Source organism: Scomber japonicus, chromosome 21 (genome assembly GCF_027409825.1).
Source record: "Scomber japonicus isolate fScoJap1 chromosome 21, fScoJap1.pri, whole genome shotgun sequence".
In the NCBI taxonomy this organism is placed as follows: domain Eukaryota; kingdom Metazoa; phylum Chordata; class Actinopteri; order Scombriformes; family Scombridae; genus Scomber; species Scomber japonicus.
In genome coordinates, this window is record NC_070598.1 from 17,402,447 (window position 1) to 17,420,664 (window position 18,218).

The 18,218-nt window shown below is 40.8% G+C and overlaps 1 protein-coding gene across 1 annotated transcript; it reads right to left on the reverse strand.

The window, feature by feature from the left end:
• Nucleotides 1–118: 118 nt before the first annotated feature.
• pdcd6 (programmed cell death 6) lies at nucleotides 119–16,869 on the reverse strand. The gene is made up of 6 exons (XM_053342315.1): nucleotides 16,711–16,869; nucleotides 11,476–11,537; nucleotides 3,519–3,563; nucleotides 2,412–2,570; nucleotides 1,449–1,558; nucleotides 119–830 (listed from the first exon to the last, which is right to left on the reverse strand). Exons 1-6 carry the CDS (start codon nucleotides 16,791–16,793, stop codon nucleotides 732–734), a joined length of 558 nt encoding a protein of 185 aa, XP_053198290.1. The 5' UTR covers nucleotides 16,794–16,869; the 3' UTR covers nucleotides 119–731.
• Between the last annotated feature and the right edge of the window lie 1,349 nt (nucleotides 16,870–18,218).

Genomic DNA, 18,218 nt, shown 5'->3' on the forward strand with positions numbered 1-18,218 from the left:
TGTCTTTTTTACACATTTTAAGGCATCATGCACCAAAAAATAAGCCATACTAAAGGCATTATGCTTACCCTCTAACAAAAATTACATGTTCTAACATTTGCTGTTAAAAATAAGTTCATACAAATATGGCATGTAAGCTGGCATGTCAGTGAATCTCGAAGCAGAACATCACCTGCTTTCACAGTATTTGTAAACATGGCTTTGAGCAAAATAGAGCTGAAGAAAAGACAAGAGAAAGGTAGAGCATGCTTCAACGTTGGGGCTAAATTTCCCTGAAAAGCATGCAATCCATCTTAAATCATATTTACAATGCATCATTTTACTCTCAACAGAGTTCTTTTTCTTTTCATTGTATCAATTAAAGTTAAGACATTAAAAAGTTTATCGACAATAACAGACAGACTGACTGACAGACAGAAAGACAGATGTGTCCATAATGACCCCAGAGTCCCTAACACAGGCGTAGTTCAGATTGGTCAAACAAAACACTACAAGATTTTTTTTTTTTTAAATACATCAAGCATTACAGTTGCACCTCAAGACAAATGCAGTCTTCAGTAAAAACTTAAAGGTTCATCTAAGCTTCATGATATCAATCATATAAATTTGTGTGAGACAAAAATGAAGTTTAAAAAAATCTTGTAGTGTCCACCATGGTAGACATCCGGGAGGTGCCCCTGGCTTTGGCACAGTTGTGTCCAGTTGTGCTCTTCTGCGGTGGTCCGTGTGCGTTATACTATATTGAAGACCATGGATAGATACTGTTCATATGAAACCTGGATCCAGCCATCCTGGTCTGTATCGTATCGCCTGAACACATCAGTCAACCTCTGTGGATACAAAGAGCAATAAGAGTTAGTTACACTCTAAAAACAAACTAATTTCATATTGCTCCAAAGTCTCTAAATGTAGAAATGTAAACACACTGTGCTGTAAGAATATGCTACAGTAACAGATACATCCTTAGATTGCACTGGATATGTGAAATGTTGTCGATATACATTTATTATAATATGATGTCATAGATTAAAACTGCAAAGGAAAAATGAACATTGAAGCTACAGTTAATACCTTGATCATGGCACTTGAAACACTACTGTTAAATTACTGTCCTACTGTACCTGAGGAGCTGCTCCTGCTATTAATAAAGGGCTGCAGTCACACATGACTGCTTCCATTATAATTGCATGTGTGAAATTAGTGAAAAGGAACAAACAGCCCCAAGTGGAGCTTCCCTAAACGATTAATAATCTAAAAGGGAAGACTGATGTATTTTTCAAATGTGTATAATTAAAAACTGCTCTGTGAATCTTATGAATACAATAGTAGCCTTCATGTGATGTGACCAAAGGACATCCTGTACTTCTGTACAATATGTGCATACATCTGGTGGTTTATGCACATTCATATAACAGAATAAATCATATTGTCCACAGTTTGTCTTTTACCTGTAGTACAATACAGCACTGAATGAAGTCATCAAAGGCCACCTGTCCCTTCCTCTGGCGGTCGAACTTCTCTATCAGCGTACAGTAGAACTGTTCTGATAGACGATAGCCTGCACACAACAGCAAAAAGGACATAAACTTAAACTGCAGGGTTATGAACCCCTACACACCCTTGAGAAATCAAACATGACTTCGGTCTCCGCTTGTCTCTGCTTCCTCACAGTGCTCAGAGAGGGACAAAAACTCTCAAGTACAAAGAGGTCTAGCCATGTAATGATATGCAAGTGAATGGTATGTTTGTTTAATTGATGTAGAAAGCATCCAACTCAAACACAGACTGAACACTGTTTTGTTTACTTTCCACTTATGTAGCACATGAGGAGATTAAAATTCCTTCTATTCTGTTATATTTTTGTGCACACAAATCTGCAGCTTTCATTCACAGTTGCTCTAATTAGTGGAATCCACAACCCTCGTTCAGTGCAGAAAAGGCAACCGCAGTTCACCCAAAGCTAACATACTGCTACAGCAGCCTGTCACAGTGGATCCAACAGTTTATTCAAAAAGTGTAATATATTGTAATGTACTGCTTGTATGTTCATGCTCTCTCCTCTCCAATCAGCATCAATATGTTGCATTGCTTCATCGGGAAATTCTGGCTCGTTGCAATAAAAATGATATTTTAAAATAACTATAATACACAAAAATATTGTTAAATAATGTTAGTTTTGTGTGAACCATTAGTGCTACTGTGCATTGAATGAGGATTTACATTTGGTTTGGTTTTAGAAGGATGACTGTGAAATATTATGTACTACATGAGTCCATCCAAACACACACAGAGCTACTGAAAGGACTAAATTTGACCTTTTGACTCAGGGAAAGGACAGTCCGAGAGACAGTCAACGGAGCCCTGCACCACAATGTACAAACTCATGCATCGAAGCATACTTTGCTGCTCACCAAATCCAGTCAGCGCCTGTTTGAGCTCGTTCTTATCGATGAAGCCGGAGTTGTCCCTATCGTAGGTCCTGAAGATGTTCTGCCAGTCTGTGATGTACTTCCACACGCCGGCAAACTCATTGAAGTTCACGCCGCCTTTATTTTCCCTGTCGAACATGGCTGAGGAAGAGAGGGGGAGAGGGGTCGAGGATAAAGTCTTACCATTGGTATTTTATTCACTCCCTGTTTGTCACACATCCACACACACACGCCTGGAAATTGCAGTTGGGACTAATCCTGTGACATGAAAGCCAGCGTGGTGTAGTTTTAAAGCACTGTCAGAGAACAGTGGAGTGAGGAGTGTGGGTCAGAAAGGGACTGCTCACACTTCACTAACCCCTGCCTCATAAGATTGCGGTACAACACAGAAAGAAAACCCCCCCAGTCAACAATCCACTCCTCACCCCCATGAGGTTCAATCCAATTACCCCCCAACAAAAGGGAGTGTTATCACAGGATATGCTTTCTGCTGGGGGACTATTAAACAATGGATTTACTGCTTATGGTACAGTGGGAAGGGGAGGCGATGGAATTATAGGGATTTACTCTGCAATTCACACAACAAAAAAAGAATAAAGTGCATATGAGGTCCTGAGAGAGACATTTTTAACATATTTATATTTAAAGTGGAAGTTGTAGCTGAAATGTGCCAGCTTTAAATGCTAAATGTGCTAAGATACAGCCTGCCCTACAGTAGTATATTTAAAAAGCAGCCAACCTTGCCCTCAACTACATTGCTGAATTTTCTAACCTCAACTGAATATTAAAACCATCTTAGAGGTGTAAACAAATCAATATTTAGAGTCTGAGGCAATCGACAGCTGCCTTTTGTGACAAGGTTTCCCATTTCCTCGCTAAAGCTCTCTCCTCCTCTTTTTATTGATGGCTGCAGGTTTCCACTAGAGTAGACATTACTGATGCCAAAGATAAGTTTGTTTCTGCCTTTAAACGTAATGAATTTATCCAGTTGTCATGGTAACGATGCAAATAAACAACTTTCACAGACAGGAGTACAAAAGTCAATTGTGTAAAAATGAGTTGGGCGTGGCACTGTCAGCAGTTACTTACATATTATGGACCGGACCGTCACTGGGTTGAAAGGAGTCCATGTGCCTGAAAGACAGAAGAATACCAGTTAAATAAAAAACTACCAGCCTACTGAGACAAGCAAGTTTTTAGCTGAAGGAACTAAACATATTTACAATAACTTATATACATATATAGCAATTTAAAGACAGAAGAAACTGTGCAGGTCATAGAGCTCCACAGGTGACAATCATGAGAGACTTTAAGCTTGCAAAGTTTTCAGCAGAGATTTGTAAAGCCAAGTTCAGAAGCTGAAAGCAGCTGTGGTTAATGTAGTTTGTTTTTTTTGAACCATTGTGTTGAGATCACAGCCCTAATTTGTCATTATGTCAGAAACAAATAAACAGTTCTTGGCTTAACAATAACATTTTCTCAAGATAAGTATAGTTCATGGTGCCTGTATTTATTTTGTTAAGACTATTATCTTATGATAGCATTATAAACATGTTATCTTGTGTATAATCGTATACTCATTGATTAATCACTTTGTTATCTTGGGCTTCTGGGACATAATGACACTGTTTTATGCAGACTATGACAGGGTTTCGACCACAGCTGAGGTGGTGAGCCAACCAGATCTTGATGCATTTCACTGTGATTCATTTAGTCACAAAATGCATTCACTAATTTAGTCACTAGTTTGTGGTATTTGTGGCATTTGCTGTGTGAAAAAGCATGTTTGCACCTTTTTTTAACCTGGTTATTTCATAAAGCTGTATTGGGGATGGTGGCACACCTGAACTATGACACTATGATAATCTTGAAGTTATGAGACATTTACTGTAGATATGACCGAGAGACATCACTCTTTTGGTCTTCAGTTTAGTTCTAGGTACAGAAAATGAAGTCCCATCAGAGGACGGGGACATTTAGTGATTGACAAGTAATCAGCATCATCTTCAAACATTATGTCAGCCAGTGCAAGACTATTAAAATTAGGCGTATATGATCCATCATCTGTCTTCTGGTTCATTGCCTGCGGTAATATTTTAGTTGTACATCACTTACTTCTGTTTCATCGGATGACATTTTGTTGGTAAGTAAAATGAAAGGACGAGCCACCATACTAACAGTACACTGACAAGAATAGAGGATAAAAGTATCCACCAGATGACTGAAATCACATTAAGTAGTGAATGGACAACATGTGGATGCTCTGTAATTGGACATAGAATCCATGTTGATGTTAATATGCATACAAAATGGCTACTTTTCATCTTTAGCTCAAACGTCTCAATTATATGTGAATATAGCTGGAATTTATATGGTTAGAAAAGACTGATGGGGCCCGAAGGTAAATGTGTTTAAACTTTATAGCCTGCTTCACACACTCGCCTCTCAAGGCGCTGAGATTTATCTGGACATCTCAATCCTTGCTGACTCACCAACTCAATTTATTAGAGAGGTGGACAGTTCAAAGCCAGAAATAAAGGATGAGAGAGTGTGGGAAAATGCAGATAAGACAGACAACAACATGAGAGGACAAGAAAACACAAGCAGGAGAAGAAGAGGAAAAACCAAGACAGGAGGACGAGAGATTGCCAGATGAAAAAAAAGCAACAACGCTAGCTCAGAGCAAAACATTTGCGGCGTCATTTTTGTTGCAGTAGCTTTAACTAGCTAGCCTACTTTTGCTGACCTATGATTCCTCTCTGCAACTCTATCTGCAGAACATAAAACTGCATCTGCAAAATTTTAATATTTAGTTGGCGTAGCGTTGAGCCTGTTTCACACTGTGCTATTCCTGACTGCTTACTTTTGAACTCCTTCCACAGTTTAGCTATGCCAGCAGGAAGTAAGTTTCTAGCGAGAGCCACAAGAGCTTAGATAAGGTGCTCTTTGAAGTAAATCACCTCATCTAAATAAAAAGGCCCACGAGTTAAAAGGAACTCAGAGATTCTGTTTTCTTATTGATTGATTCTCAATTATACTTTGCCCATATCAAGAGTTCAATTGACTGTAAAAGGAGCAAACATTAGTTTCGAGGTTTGGTGAATTGTACAAAGATTTTGGGACACAAAAGATGTACAAAATAAGATTTAGCTTCAGTGTTCCAAGAAGACACCAGACATTTCCTTCCCTGTTTCTTGGTTTGGTTTATTGATGTGTGAGGCTGTCTGGGACTAAGGGTGGAGCTGTTCTGGGACCTGGCCCGAGGCTCTTACTGGAGCTGGGGTTTGGGCCAGAATCCATATTTCTACCCCATCTATTGGAGTGCTGATAGAAAGCAACAAACAAGAAGTGTCATAAATTTATTGATGCGAGTCCAATTTTGTCGAAACAAGTCAGAGTAACTGCTGTGTTTATTCACTGTAGTGGAGTCAATGAGTCAAACCTCATGTCTCCTATGAGTTTATTCAGTAAAACAAAACTCTTGTCTACACTGATAACTATACAGTAGCTCTGGGATGTGCTTCACTAACTGTGAAAGTTACATGTCTACACAATGAGACTTCAGACATCTGATCGGTCTGTAAATGCTTCTTGCGTAATGTGTAAATCCTGCCAGACACTTCTCCCAATGCTGCAATACACTAGCAGTGAGACTAAGCATGACAATGTTGGCTTGCTGATTGGTCCAGACAGAGATGTTTTGGAGTTAGTTTGGTTTAGTATGCTTATACTAAACCAAACTAACTAAAATTAGCTTTAGGCATTCATGTCTCCCTCAAGATTAATTGTACTAACTTTGATGATCTGCTTTTACACTGAGCATTTTCCTCTGATGCCGTGTCTTGGGACAGCAGTTCTTATACATGCACAAGCATTTCAAAATGAACATCTTCTGTTCATTTAATCCTTTTGGTGACACATTGAGCCAAAATGAATCTAACTGCCACTACACATTTAATAACGCTCAAAAAAAGACTGGAATTATTTTATTTTACGTATGACAAGTTACTGTATATGAGCTGAGGTCTGATGTAAGAAATCCAATCATGTCTAAAAATGAATCGCTGATAACTGTATTGTTGTGTCTTGTCTCTAAGATCATGAAACTTCAGGGAACTTAAGCAGAAGAAAGTGAAGCGAAAAGGAGAACACACACATCATGTATAAATGTTGTTCCAGTATTACAGGCAGCAGAAAAATGACCAAAGGCAGAGCAACGAGGAACAAGCTGTGACCTTTCCAGCCACACCGATTCTTCTACTAACACACACACACACACACACACACACACACACACACTTTTCACACCCGTAGCTAGCTGTGAGGTCACCAATGTATGCCAGACAGACTGCGGCTGCCCAGTGTGAGGTGGTCAGTATGGTTAAGATGTTTGTGTGCATCAGTGTGTGTGTCTGATGGCCGACTGGGACAATGCACCCTCTGTCCTGTGCACACACTGGGCTCTCTCACTGGTGAGCTCAACTGCCAGTGGTGAGGTAGAGAGAGAGGGAGACGTGAGGAGGAAGAGGAGGAGGAGGAGAGAGCGAGGCTGCTGGAAAAACAGAGCGTACTGACCGCAGTATACACACACACGCACACACACACACACACACACACACACACACACACACACACACACACACACATACATACACACTTAACGACTGTGAAGGAAGCAGTGAAATACTTGTATGTACACATTTGATATATGAAAGCCTATATGGACACAGACTTTTACACACACCACTGAAATGTTTAACTGTATACCTTAAAAGTAGTTTCAAATTTTAACCAAAACACAAACAAGCTGCATCCTGTCCAACCAAGGTAAAGATTTCATAGTGACATGTAGAAAAATGTAAAATTAAGGTAGGACAACTGGGCCTCCATCATCACCTTCATTAGACATTCGATTTTCTTTTCAATTTCAAATTTAGTTTTTTTATTTCTGTGAATGCTGAGATTGTGCAGCACAAACACAATATCTCATAACTCCAGGACTTAGCCAAACCATTCACATGTGTCATAAAACATCAAAGTTAGTCATTAACCAACGGTGTTGTCACAGGATCATTGGTCATTCTGTTAGTTTTGTCGCTGCCAGACAATAGCGATGTGTGTGACAGTCCAGCCAGCTTTTCTTGAGGTATCCAGTTTCTCATAAATAGAACTGTTGCCTCAGACCTGTAGCTAAAGATAGCTTTTTTGCAAGTGCATTAAGCATTTGGCTGAAATTGAAGATTAATAACAGCGAGGAGATATTGAGAAGCTCTACACTGGCTGAAATCAATACTCACTGTCCATCTAATTTGGTTACACTGTAACCGGGCTCAACTAAAAGCTACAAATACAAAAGTGTAAAGGTAAGAGCTATTGAATGAGCTCTGAGACTCCTGCCATTCAGCCAACGCTGCAATCTGCACAGCGAGCGAGCGATCTCTCGATCGTGTCAGCAATTTTACTTGCTATTACTGCTCCTACGCACTTAAATAAATAACTCAAGTAGGAGTGTAAATCTGTGTGTGCAGGCGAGTGGAGGAGCATGACGGCTTGCTGGTGTGATGTCGACTCACTGCTGAGCGAAGAGAGGCCAAAAAAAAATCATATTTATAGCAAATGGCACAGCTAGAAGGCATACGCTCAACACAGACATGCACATACACTTCAGAGGCATCGAGCCAATCGGCATCTCATCAGGGATGATACACTGTCACGCCCAGGACTGATAGAGAGAGGCAGAGAGAGAAGAAAAGAGGGAGGACAAACGGACAGAGAAAGAAAGGGAGAGTGGAAAAAGTGGGGAGAAGTAAGGGAGAAGGGGAGAGAGACAAAGAGAAAAAGTTAGAGCGAGAGAGGACGGACAGACAGAGGACACAGCAGGCACTGAGCCTGTGCCATATCCTCCTGAGGAATGTCGAGATTAGAGGAGAGAGGAGAGAGGAGAGGAGAGGAGAGGAGAGGAGAGGAGAGGAGAGGAGAAGAAGTCCATCTTAAAAAGTCAGAGACAAAATAGAAAAAGTGACATCATCTTACATTGACAGCAAGCATCAAAATTACTTGATAAAAGAGAAACTGGATTAGAAATGGTAAATATTCCGCCCACTGTGTTGGCAGGTTTTTTCCCACTTTGGGGAAAAAAAAGGAGAAACTCAGCAGAAATTAGAGGACTTGTTATAATGGACATCTCTGCAAAGTAGGACAGAAACGGGAGAGAGAAAGGGCTGACAGACATCAGAGACGCAAAGAGTGAGGGATTGGAGGTAGCACACTGAGAGGAGAGATAAAACGAAGAGAGAGAATATGGTGCAGAAACAGCATATGTGGGATAGCAGGATGGAGAAATTAACAGCAACAGCAAAGCCTCGTCCTCCTACTCCTCCTCAGCCTCATGAACTCGCTGCACTCTGCTCTCCGGAGGGACTGGGGGGTAAAAAAAGGAGAGGACAGGATAAAAGGTAGAGGTAGATGATAAAGAAAAAAGGTCAGGAGGGCCAACAGTGGCAGGGCGGAAAAAGCATGGTTGATGGTGTGAAACAGAGACAGACAGACATGGACAGAGACAGAGAAACAGGTTTGGTGGCTTTAGTGAGTGAACTGCAGGACAGGATGTATTGCAGTATGTGTTCAGCTCCACTGGCTCTGTTTCATATCACAGTGAAGCTAATGAACTGGCGGAGAGTGGACTGGGAAACCTGCTGTTCACAGGCGTAAACTGCGCGCAAATACACAGCAAGGTGCACATACACACACTGTGATACACACAAACGCGCACAAACACGCCACGCCTGTAAAAACAGAAAAGACTACCTACTGACCCTTGGCATAAAGGCAGACCAAAAAAATAAATCACACATACTCATACATGCATGCATGCACAAACACACACTCACACACTAATCAGTATGCTGAGCCTGAGCCACTGCGCAGACTGATAACAGCTTCTTTCACTGCTGCTGCTGCCGCTGCCGCTGCTGGCTTCCACACTTCTTTTTTTTCCCTCTGAAGTGCCCTGATGGGTTTAATCTGCTCCAAAAAAAAAAAAAAAATTAAAAAAGAAATGTTGGGCCGGGTCTCAGAGAGCAATCCAGCCATAAACCTGATGGGGGATTATATATTAATGAGAAGACAAACATCAACCAGCACTACAGTTTCTCATTAATCATTACTGTATTTCAACACTGCTTTCTCATTGAGAGCAAGGTCAAGAAGCAGTGCTGGTGCAGTGTTATGTGTGCCATGAAAACAGATATTTTACCAGTCTGTTACACTCTGGCAGCTCTTCTCAGTTCAAGCAAGTGTACAGCTGACTTCACTTGGCAGGAGTTGAGCAGAGACGATGACCTGTATCATTTATTCAACACCTCTCTTCAAACTGCCTCGCGGAATCCCAACTATACTTTTTTTTTTTCCCTAGGAAGACCCAGTGGGAACCGAACCCTTAATCCTGTTTGAATCCTCCTCATCCTGAACTACAAGGGACGGAGAGAGACAGCGCTTCCATCACTAGCAGCTGTAATCCTCAGGTTGTGTCCCAGGTTCTTTTGATGCTCGTCTTTTGTATCACTCTTCTGTCTTTCTCAGATGAACAGAAGCACAGAAAACACAAAACATTGTTACAGTCCACCCCCTTAGTTACTGTTGCTGGGGCAGCGTTAAGATCCAAAATTTCTACCAATTTTTGAACTAATGAATTCTCAGTTTTGTCAGCTGAAATCACAAACATTTGCTAAAAGCTCTGTAGTTAGATAGTCTCCGAAAGCTAAAAACTAAAGCCTAAATCTGCACGTCCTAAGCACAAAATCAACATTCTTACCATATCTTGAACCATACAGACGTCCTGATGTTATCATTTCATTCTAGCACACGCTGCACAGCTCACATACTTGGAAAATAATGACAGAGATTAAAATTCAAGCTTTACTGCTCTGTTTTCAAATAGCATGTTTCGCTTTCAGTATTACAAGAAAAAGGCTGTTAGGATAAGGACTAATGAATGTGTTTAGCAAATCTCAGATATGATATAATAAATAATATGTACATTTCCACAAATCCAAAAAAAAGACTTGCTTGTATTGGCCTACACTCTGATTCAGTAGGAGCAGCTCCCACCATGATGGCACCACACAGTGGGTGTGCTAAGTAAACTTTTTTTTTTTTTTTTTTTACATAATCTTTATCCCCATAAATAAATGTAATGTGAGATAAACCATGCTGTATTACTACTGTACATAGTAGCTAGTTAGCTGGACATACTAATGTTTGCAGCTCATGTGCATCATAAACCAATTTGCCAGAGTTTCAACATAATGGAGAAATCCTAATCTGAACAGGCCTGGCTTGCCCAGTAACTGTTGCTAAGGCTAGGGTTGGACGATGGCTGTTCAGGGAAGAGGTTTAATGAACAGTTTGGTTTATTCAACAAAACTTCTTTTGTGACGTCCCTTGATGGAACTCTAGTGTCTCCATTTCTCCACTAAGTGTAACTGTTATGACAAGAAAAAATTAAAAACATTTCTCAACATGTTGGGACTGTGCAGAAGTAGGTCTTTCAAGTCCACACCCACCAGCTATTCCACACCGTACCATTGAGCTAATCTCAGGGACACTGAGGCAATATGAAGGATGATTTCTTTGAAGCTACTCTGATCAACTTTTCACCTGCTTTTTTGTTGGACTGCGACAAAAATAAAACTCCATTCGGTTTTTTTTATTCACTTCATCTGCCGCTTCGGGATAAAAATAAAATCCCAATCCACTGTCTGCTTGGGCTTGGCAGTTGCTTAAATCAAAAGTGGCAAAGAGTAATGGTGTGTAGCGAGGAGATGGGACAGAGACTGAGAAATAAAAAAATAAAAAAAGAGGAGGCAGTGAGGGAGTAATACAGATGGTAAAAGGCAGAGATAGAAAGGAGAGTGAGAGGTGGATACAGAGGAGGGCATTAGCACATGAGAGACAGAATTAAGGGGAAAGACATAAAAATGGGCGTGGCTAAACACAAGAAAGTAAAGATAAGTAGAGGGCAACAGAGTGAGACACATGTACGCACCATTCGATAAGGCCTGCTGGAGCTCTGAGTCTGATATCACCCCACTCCGGTCCTTGTCGACCCTGGGGAGGAAAACACAGATTAGAAACAGCTTGCATTAACCATTCCACACACCCACACACACACACTCCAACACACAATAGCAGCAGCACACGCCTAGCTGAAACTTTATCCTCCTCAGCACGTGTTAGTATTTCAACAGTCCACTGAGAATGAATGGAGCGCTATGATCAGGACACACAAGGCAGCTTGTACACTCACAGTTCCCTGGAGACCAGGCAGACAGGCGGGGCATGTATGTAGGTGTGTGTGTGTCTGTGTGTGTATGGAGCAAAATGAAAGTGAATGTTGGCAACCACACAAGTAGCTTCTAGTGCTATGTATAGTCTCAGATTGCACAAATCTTGCTGTGCAGCATTCTTTTTAAGTGATAAGTGAAACCAAAACTAATAAAAACAGCCTTATATTTCAGGTAAACATTTTTTTCAAAGGAAGTGTAAACCCATGACATCAGATAAAAAAACAGAGGGTGTCTGGCGGTCTAGCAGTTATGTCACATAACTGTGAAGTCCCTCGTTCGATTCTGGCCAAGGACTTTCTATAGCATGTCCTCTCTTTCAATAAAGAAAGTGAAATAAAAGAGCTCCCAATGATTATCTAGCTTAACAGAATCCTTCACTTCATGGGCTTAGAGTTCAAACAATCCATCAGTTAATCATTTAGTTGTTCAAAGCATTGATAGCAGATGAATGTTTTTAGTATTTTTTAAGTAAAAAATGCCAAAAATGTTCATTTGCTTCAAAATAGCTAAGATTTACTACACTTGTCTACGATAGTAAGCTCAATAGTTTGGGTTTTGGACTGTTGGTCAGACAAAACAAGCAATTAAAAAAAAGCTTGGGCTGTTTGGGAAGTGTAATAGTATTATTAGATTTTTGGGAAGTATAATAGTATGATTACATTTTAATTGTTTTCTGACAATTTATAAATTAGATTATTAATGTATTCATTGAGAAAATAAGCAACAGATTGATTGATAATGATGATGGCAGCTGGATTTGCAATATCACACTTGAATCCATCTTGTTCAGCTTCAGTTTATGCGCTTGAATCCAAACCACCACTGGTTCAGACCAGTCAGCGTCCTATAAGGATTCTCTTGTGATCTCTGCCTCACAAGGTTATACAGATGGCTCATCCAATCACCTGCAAAGTATTTTTTGAAAATGTCTGCTCTTTTCTTAACAGTTTCCAAGGATGACTCCTCAGATGGTTCTGTGTAACAAACCATCTGGTGCGTCAGGTTTGTTTTGGGGTTACTGATGTGAAAATGGTTTGGGAACTCCTTCTTGAAGAGAGGAGTTTCTTTCTAACTCTGTCAGTCTTAAAAGGAAGAACTGGAGGAAAGTGCTATCTATCTCGGGGAGGTGTTGACTCACAGGCAAACATAAAAGATGTTGAGAAAGCAGCACTTCAGTATCTAAGGGTACAGCAGGTCATACAAAGGTATGAATGAGCTGTCAAATTATTATGTAGAAAGTCTTTAGCTTGATCTTGGTTTTGTCTGCTTGAATGGTTCTATAAACACCCTGGTAGTTTTTTTTCCAACTTCTAGGACTTAAATCCTGAATATGTCATCGTCTCCTGACAAACATCTAGCTGTTTTAGCTTATGAAAAAATAAAGATAAAGATTAAAACTCAGATCTAACTTAGCAAGTCTTTTTCTGAGATGCAGACACATAAAACACAAACAGATTGGTTGGTGACACAAGTTAACGGTCTTCACAGTTATGAAAAGTAGCTTAGTCAAACATCCAGTGACTCAGCTGTTCCTTAGCAACCTGACTGGCCTGACTTGTTGACGTAGAACTCACTCAACAAACACACTCTGAATTCCAGCAGGGAAGAAGAAGGAGGGGAGGAGATGGGGGAACCCCCCAAAGAAAAAGAAAAAACAGCAGTGCTGACTTTGTGGGCTGGCCTTCTGCTTCTTGCTGCAGCACTTAATTTGAGGCCACATCTGAATATGTGCAGCCTTGTAGCCTCCGAAGCTCTCTGGCTCTCTAAATGGAGATCAACTCAGCTATATGTCTGTGTGCACTCCTCACTTTACATTCACCCACATAAATAAATAGAAATGCCATGAGGCGGTGGTATGCCTCCACTAACCACTCAAGTTGCAGTTTACATCTGTCTGTCCAGACATACATCATTTTTGTAGTGAAGACTTTAAGGAAATGTAATAAAATCACCTCAGTTTCAGGGTGGGAACTTAACACTAGTGTCACCCATTTAGGTAAAATATGATCACAATCTCCCCTTCTGTTCCTGAGTTATGGTGTTGAATAAAAGTGTTTTTTCAAAATATTATATGTCACAGTAAAGTTGATCCTTAACCTTTTGGATGTAAAATGTCATCAGTCATTTTATCCTATTACACATCTGTGTGAAATTAGCGTATAAATTCTTGAGACTGTAAGTTTGAGCACCAAATTCTTATCAGTTAATCCTTGAGTCAAAGAGGACCTTTGTGTCAAATTTGAAGAAATTCCTTCCAAGTGTTCTTGAGTTATTGCATTTACAAGAAATGGGACATATGTATGCGCAACACGAAAACATAATGCCTTCAGCCATGGGTGTCGCCAGCTCCAAGGCTTAAAAACAAACATAAGGAGACCTGCTTGGTCTCATTTGGGGAGAAAACCAGCTTTCAGTGCGCTTCCATAAAGGAGAGCTTTGTCACAGTGAAGGTGAGGGGTGGTCGGGTTGGTGCAGGCAGTGGGGGTACCCGGCCTTCACCAAACACTGATAGATTAACTCAAAGAAATATGTGTGTGTACAGTATAAGCTCTCCCCTTTTCTCCTGCCTCCCCTTTTTTTCCTCCAGCTCACACCCTCACTCCCTAAGCCTCAGGTTAAATTACCTTGCCAGACTTCTTTACTACATAAAGCGAGCTGAAACAGTGAAAGCATCATTAAAACTTCCTCTCGCCTGCGGCACAGACAGTTAACCATCTGGCCGTTCCATCTTCACGCAAACGCAGAACTTGTAAGTAAAACAGCAGGACAGCACGAAACACTATGGTTTAGTTGGGTACTTTGCTCAGATTTTCCCATGTTTCACTGTTTCCTATTAAGCAATAAGGTTGGAATATGACTTGTGGAACAAAGCCCGCCCGACTTTCCACATAAACTATCCAAAAAGTTAGGTGATGTCACCATGCTCCACTGCTGCTTTTTTCCTGTTTCTAAATGTATTGATCTGCTTTTTTTAAGTTGTTGATCAAACTATGGGTCTGTTTCAAGGACCACATCAAACTACAAGTTCTAATTTGATACCTAACACATAGGAATCTGTTGTGCTTCCAAAATGTTCAGTATTCACTCAGCAGTAGCAGACAGCGGATGAACATGTTGTTGTGCTCGCATAGCAACAAATCTGCATTGTTGATCCAAATCCAACTCAAAGCCTGCTGCTGTTGACTCTTGAAGGGCTGAAGCATTTTTGTCATACTGGCGTCATTCATTAGAAAGAAGGCAAAAAGGAGAGAATGTCTTCTTCATGAATCATCCAAGTGTCAAGTCATGGGAACGAACATATTTACAAAATAGACCCAATTTAGAGGCAAACTATACATCACAACCATTCACCACGCAAAAAAACAGCTGGAGAATGAATGGCTCTTTCTCTTCTACTGACATGACACATCCGCCCAGGAGAAAAAAAAGCAGAGTCATGATTAGACAGGATAAAAAAAGAGAGAGAAGCTGAATGGATTTTTAAAAATAAGTGCAACACCAACACGGTGAGTCATGGATCGGCAGGTGTGTGAGCGTGCGTGACATACAGATTGAGAGGCCTCCCTCCCACATCAATGACTCTGATCACATGACTGACTGAGGGGATTCCAGCACTTCCCTGCCAGATATTCACAAAGAGAGGCAGCAGATGAGGCGGCACAATGCTCATGTGAGAGATGACTGTGTGTGTGTGTGTGTGTGTGTGTGTGTGTGTGTGTTTGTGTTCATCAAAGTCATATTGTTTGTATTTGTGAGTCCAGTTATGATGACTCCGTATGTGACGGGCATGAGGAGCACCATCTGCGTGATAGTGGATGAAAGATCATGAGAGGGAGACAGAAAAGCCAAAGACATTTATGAGACAGAATGTGTAGATCCGACCTGCTTTCCGAGGGGGTTTTGCGCCACCCATAAATAATTTGTTAAGAGTGTTTCAAGCCTTGGAATGCCTGCAGCATCTCGATGTTGTGAGAAGAAAGCAGGGAGAAATCCTCTGCAGTATTACATAACTCTATAGGTTACTATTACCACTGAACACTCATCAACTATTTTCCTCTCTGCCTACTACTGTGACCTTCTTCGCTACTGACACACTTCTGACTGAGTGTGGAGAAAATGATCACTAATGATAGCTTACAGTCACCTCACATTCTGTTACATCAGGATGAGGAAAAAAATCACACAACCCCAGACAGATTATCTTCTCACCGTGGAGCATAGCTTTACAATGTATTCATGTCAGCCTCCCACAAATAGCTACACACTGTGTCATATACACTCACAATTGCCTTTCAGGGAAACCCAATATCAAAAAGGATTTTTCTCTGCTCACTTGGTGCAGGAACAGACAAGCAGCAGTGAAAAGACACATTCAGGAAGTATTCTCCCATACCTTTTTTTTTTTTTTTTTTAAATGAAACATTTTAAATTCTCTCTCTTTTTTTACCCTTCAAGGACTCCTGGAGGTCCTTGGACCCCAGTTTGGAAACTCTCACTGCTGTAGGAGACAGTTAACAGATTGAGCCAGCTGATTGCCTGTCAGGACAATTGAACACCAATAGAAATGCAGCTCTGAGGCACTGCTGAAGGTCTTGTAATGCAATGCAATCTTACGTGTGTGACGTGTAATTACTATAGGCTGCATGTAATGTTTCCAGGAAGCTCCACTCACAACTGAGAGGTACAAATCACTGATAGTCTTGCGGAGCTTTGTTCTCAGCTAAAAAATAAATAAATAAGAAAGTCATAAAAGACAACAGAGTTAAAGCAAAGAAACGAGCTGTCAATGAAACATTTTGTGTCAGCGGTACCACCCTGTCTCACTCTCTCCTTCCTCTCCGCGCTACAGACGGCAGCTTCGCTTGTCAATGCGGAGCAGAGTGAGAGGCAGGCCGGGTAGAAAGGGGCGAAGCAACCCGTCTTTCTCCACTCACCTCTGGAAGATATTCCACAGAAAGCCCTGGTCCGGAGGAGCGTTAATGTGCGGAGGAGCTCTGTACGGACTGTGGTACGCCATTTTAAAGGGAAGAGTTTGTCAAAAAATAAAAATAGTGGTAGGAAGAGCGGACAGTCTGTGTTTCCTCCTGCCGTAGTTTTTCTCCCTGCTTCAGTCAGTCGAGACGTTCACGTTGAGAGAGGAGTGGCCAAAACTCACCGCCTCCCGCTAGCACGCTGACGTCACATGTTCCGCTCCTTTCAGCCCGGTAAAAATAGAAACTCATTATAGGGCTTACTTTATTTTCTCTATATTCAGAGCAGTATTCTCAAAGATCCCCTCCAGATATGTTTAAAGATGTGTGTAAAGTACTCCACTTAGAAAATTAAACTGTGTCTGATGTGGTTTTTTCCCCACCAAATAAAGTTAAATTATCTCATTAAAATCCTTAAAATTACATTTCTCCTTCTCCCTCATTAAAAATTCCATAATCTATGAATATGCAAATTGTGCTCATATAATTATAATTAATAAAGATGTAAGTAGGCTACTATACATGAGATGTCTTTTACTCCACTGTGATGTATTGGCACTGGAAGTTTCCATCATAGACTGTATAAAGGTTTCCATATGACCAAGGCTGGATTAATACCGCCAGGGGCCCCTGGGCACTGCTGCTCATCCCCCCACCACCACCCCACAAGTAATTTATGTTCCTTTTTGTTTTTACTTTCTTTTGGCAGCCCTGATGGGCTTTTTGGTTATTGCCAGCGTTGTCCATTTTCCGCTAGTTGATCATTGATACAATCTAACCACAGTGTGTCGTGGACTACTAACCCATAATCACTTACCCAGACAGTCAAAAATAAATAAAACAGTCAATCATGAGACTTGATTTTCTTGGAAACCATTTTCATTGTATTCTGACTGGATAACACTGCTGTCAGGTGGAAACCTAACTCCATATTTTTCATTGTGGACATGTCAGGTTTATAAACAGTGACTATAATTATCAAGAGAAAGGGTCAAGCCTTGTGTAGTTTTGCTGTGGAGTCCGACAATAAAAAAGTGCAAACTTTTTTTTTCTCCCATCATTGAGGGCCCCTTTCTACTCAGGGGCTCCTGGGCACTTGCCCAGATTACCCATATGGTAGATCTGGCCATGTCTATCACACTTGTGTAAGATGAATAATGGACCAGGATTGGCTTTCAAACTACTTGCTATGTTACAAATCATGCTGGCAAGCCCACCGCTTAAAATTACATTTCCAGTATCAATCTCTGCACAGACATCAAAATCACATTTTTGAGTGGAGGGGGCCTTTAAGGAAATAGCCTGTACATGTTTTTTTAGTTCTTGAAAAAAAATTCTCTAAACCCTAACCTGCGCTAAAAACAAATCTGGCACTGACATAATAACTCTGCTTGGGGCCCTTTGACCTTCTAGTGGAAGTGACATAGGCAGTAACAAAATCTGGACACAAGTGGTCAGCTCGAGACACATAA

Excerpts from the sequence above, each read along its gene's own strand:
- pdcd6 (XM_053342315.1), bottom strand. The coding sequence starts at position 16,793 with ATGGCGTACCACAGTCCGTACAGAGCTCCTCCGCACATTAACGCTCCT. Across the intron at positions 11,538-16,710 it reads CTGTGGAATATCTTCCAGAG|GGTCGACAAGGACCGGAGTG; the intron begins GTGAGTGGAGAA and ends TTTCCTCCCCAG. Across the intron at positions 3,564-11,475 it reads CCAGCAGGCCTTATCGAATG|GCACATGGACTCCTTTCAAC; the intron begins GTGCGTACATGT and ends TCTGTCTTTCAG.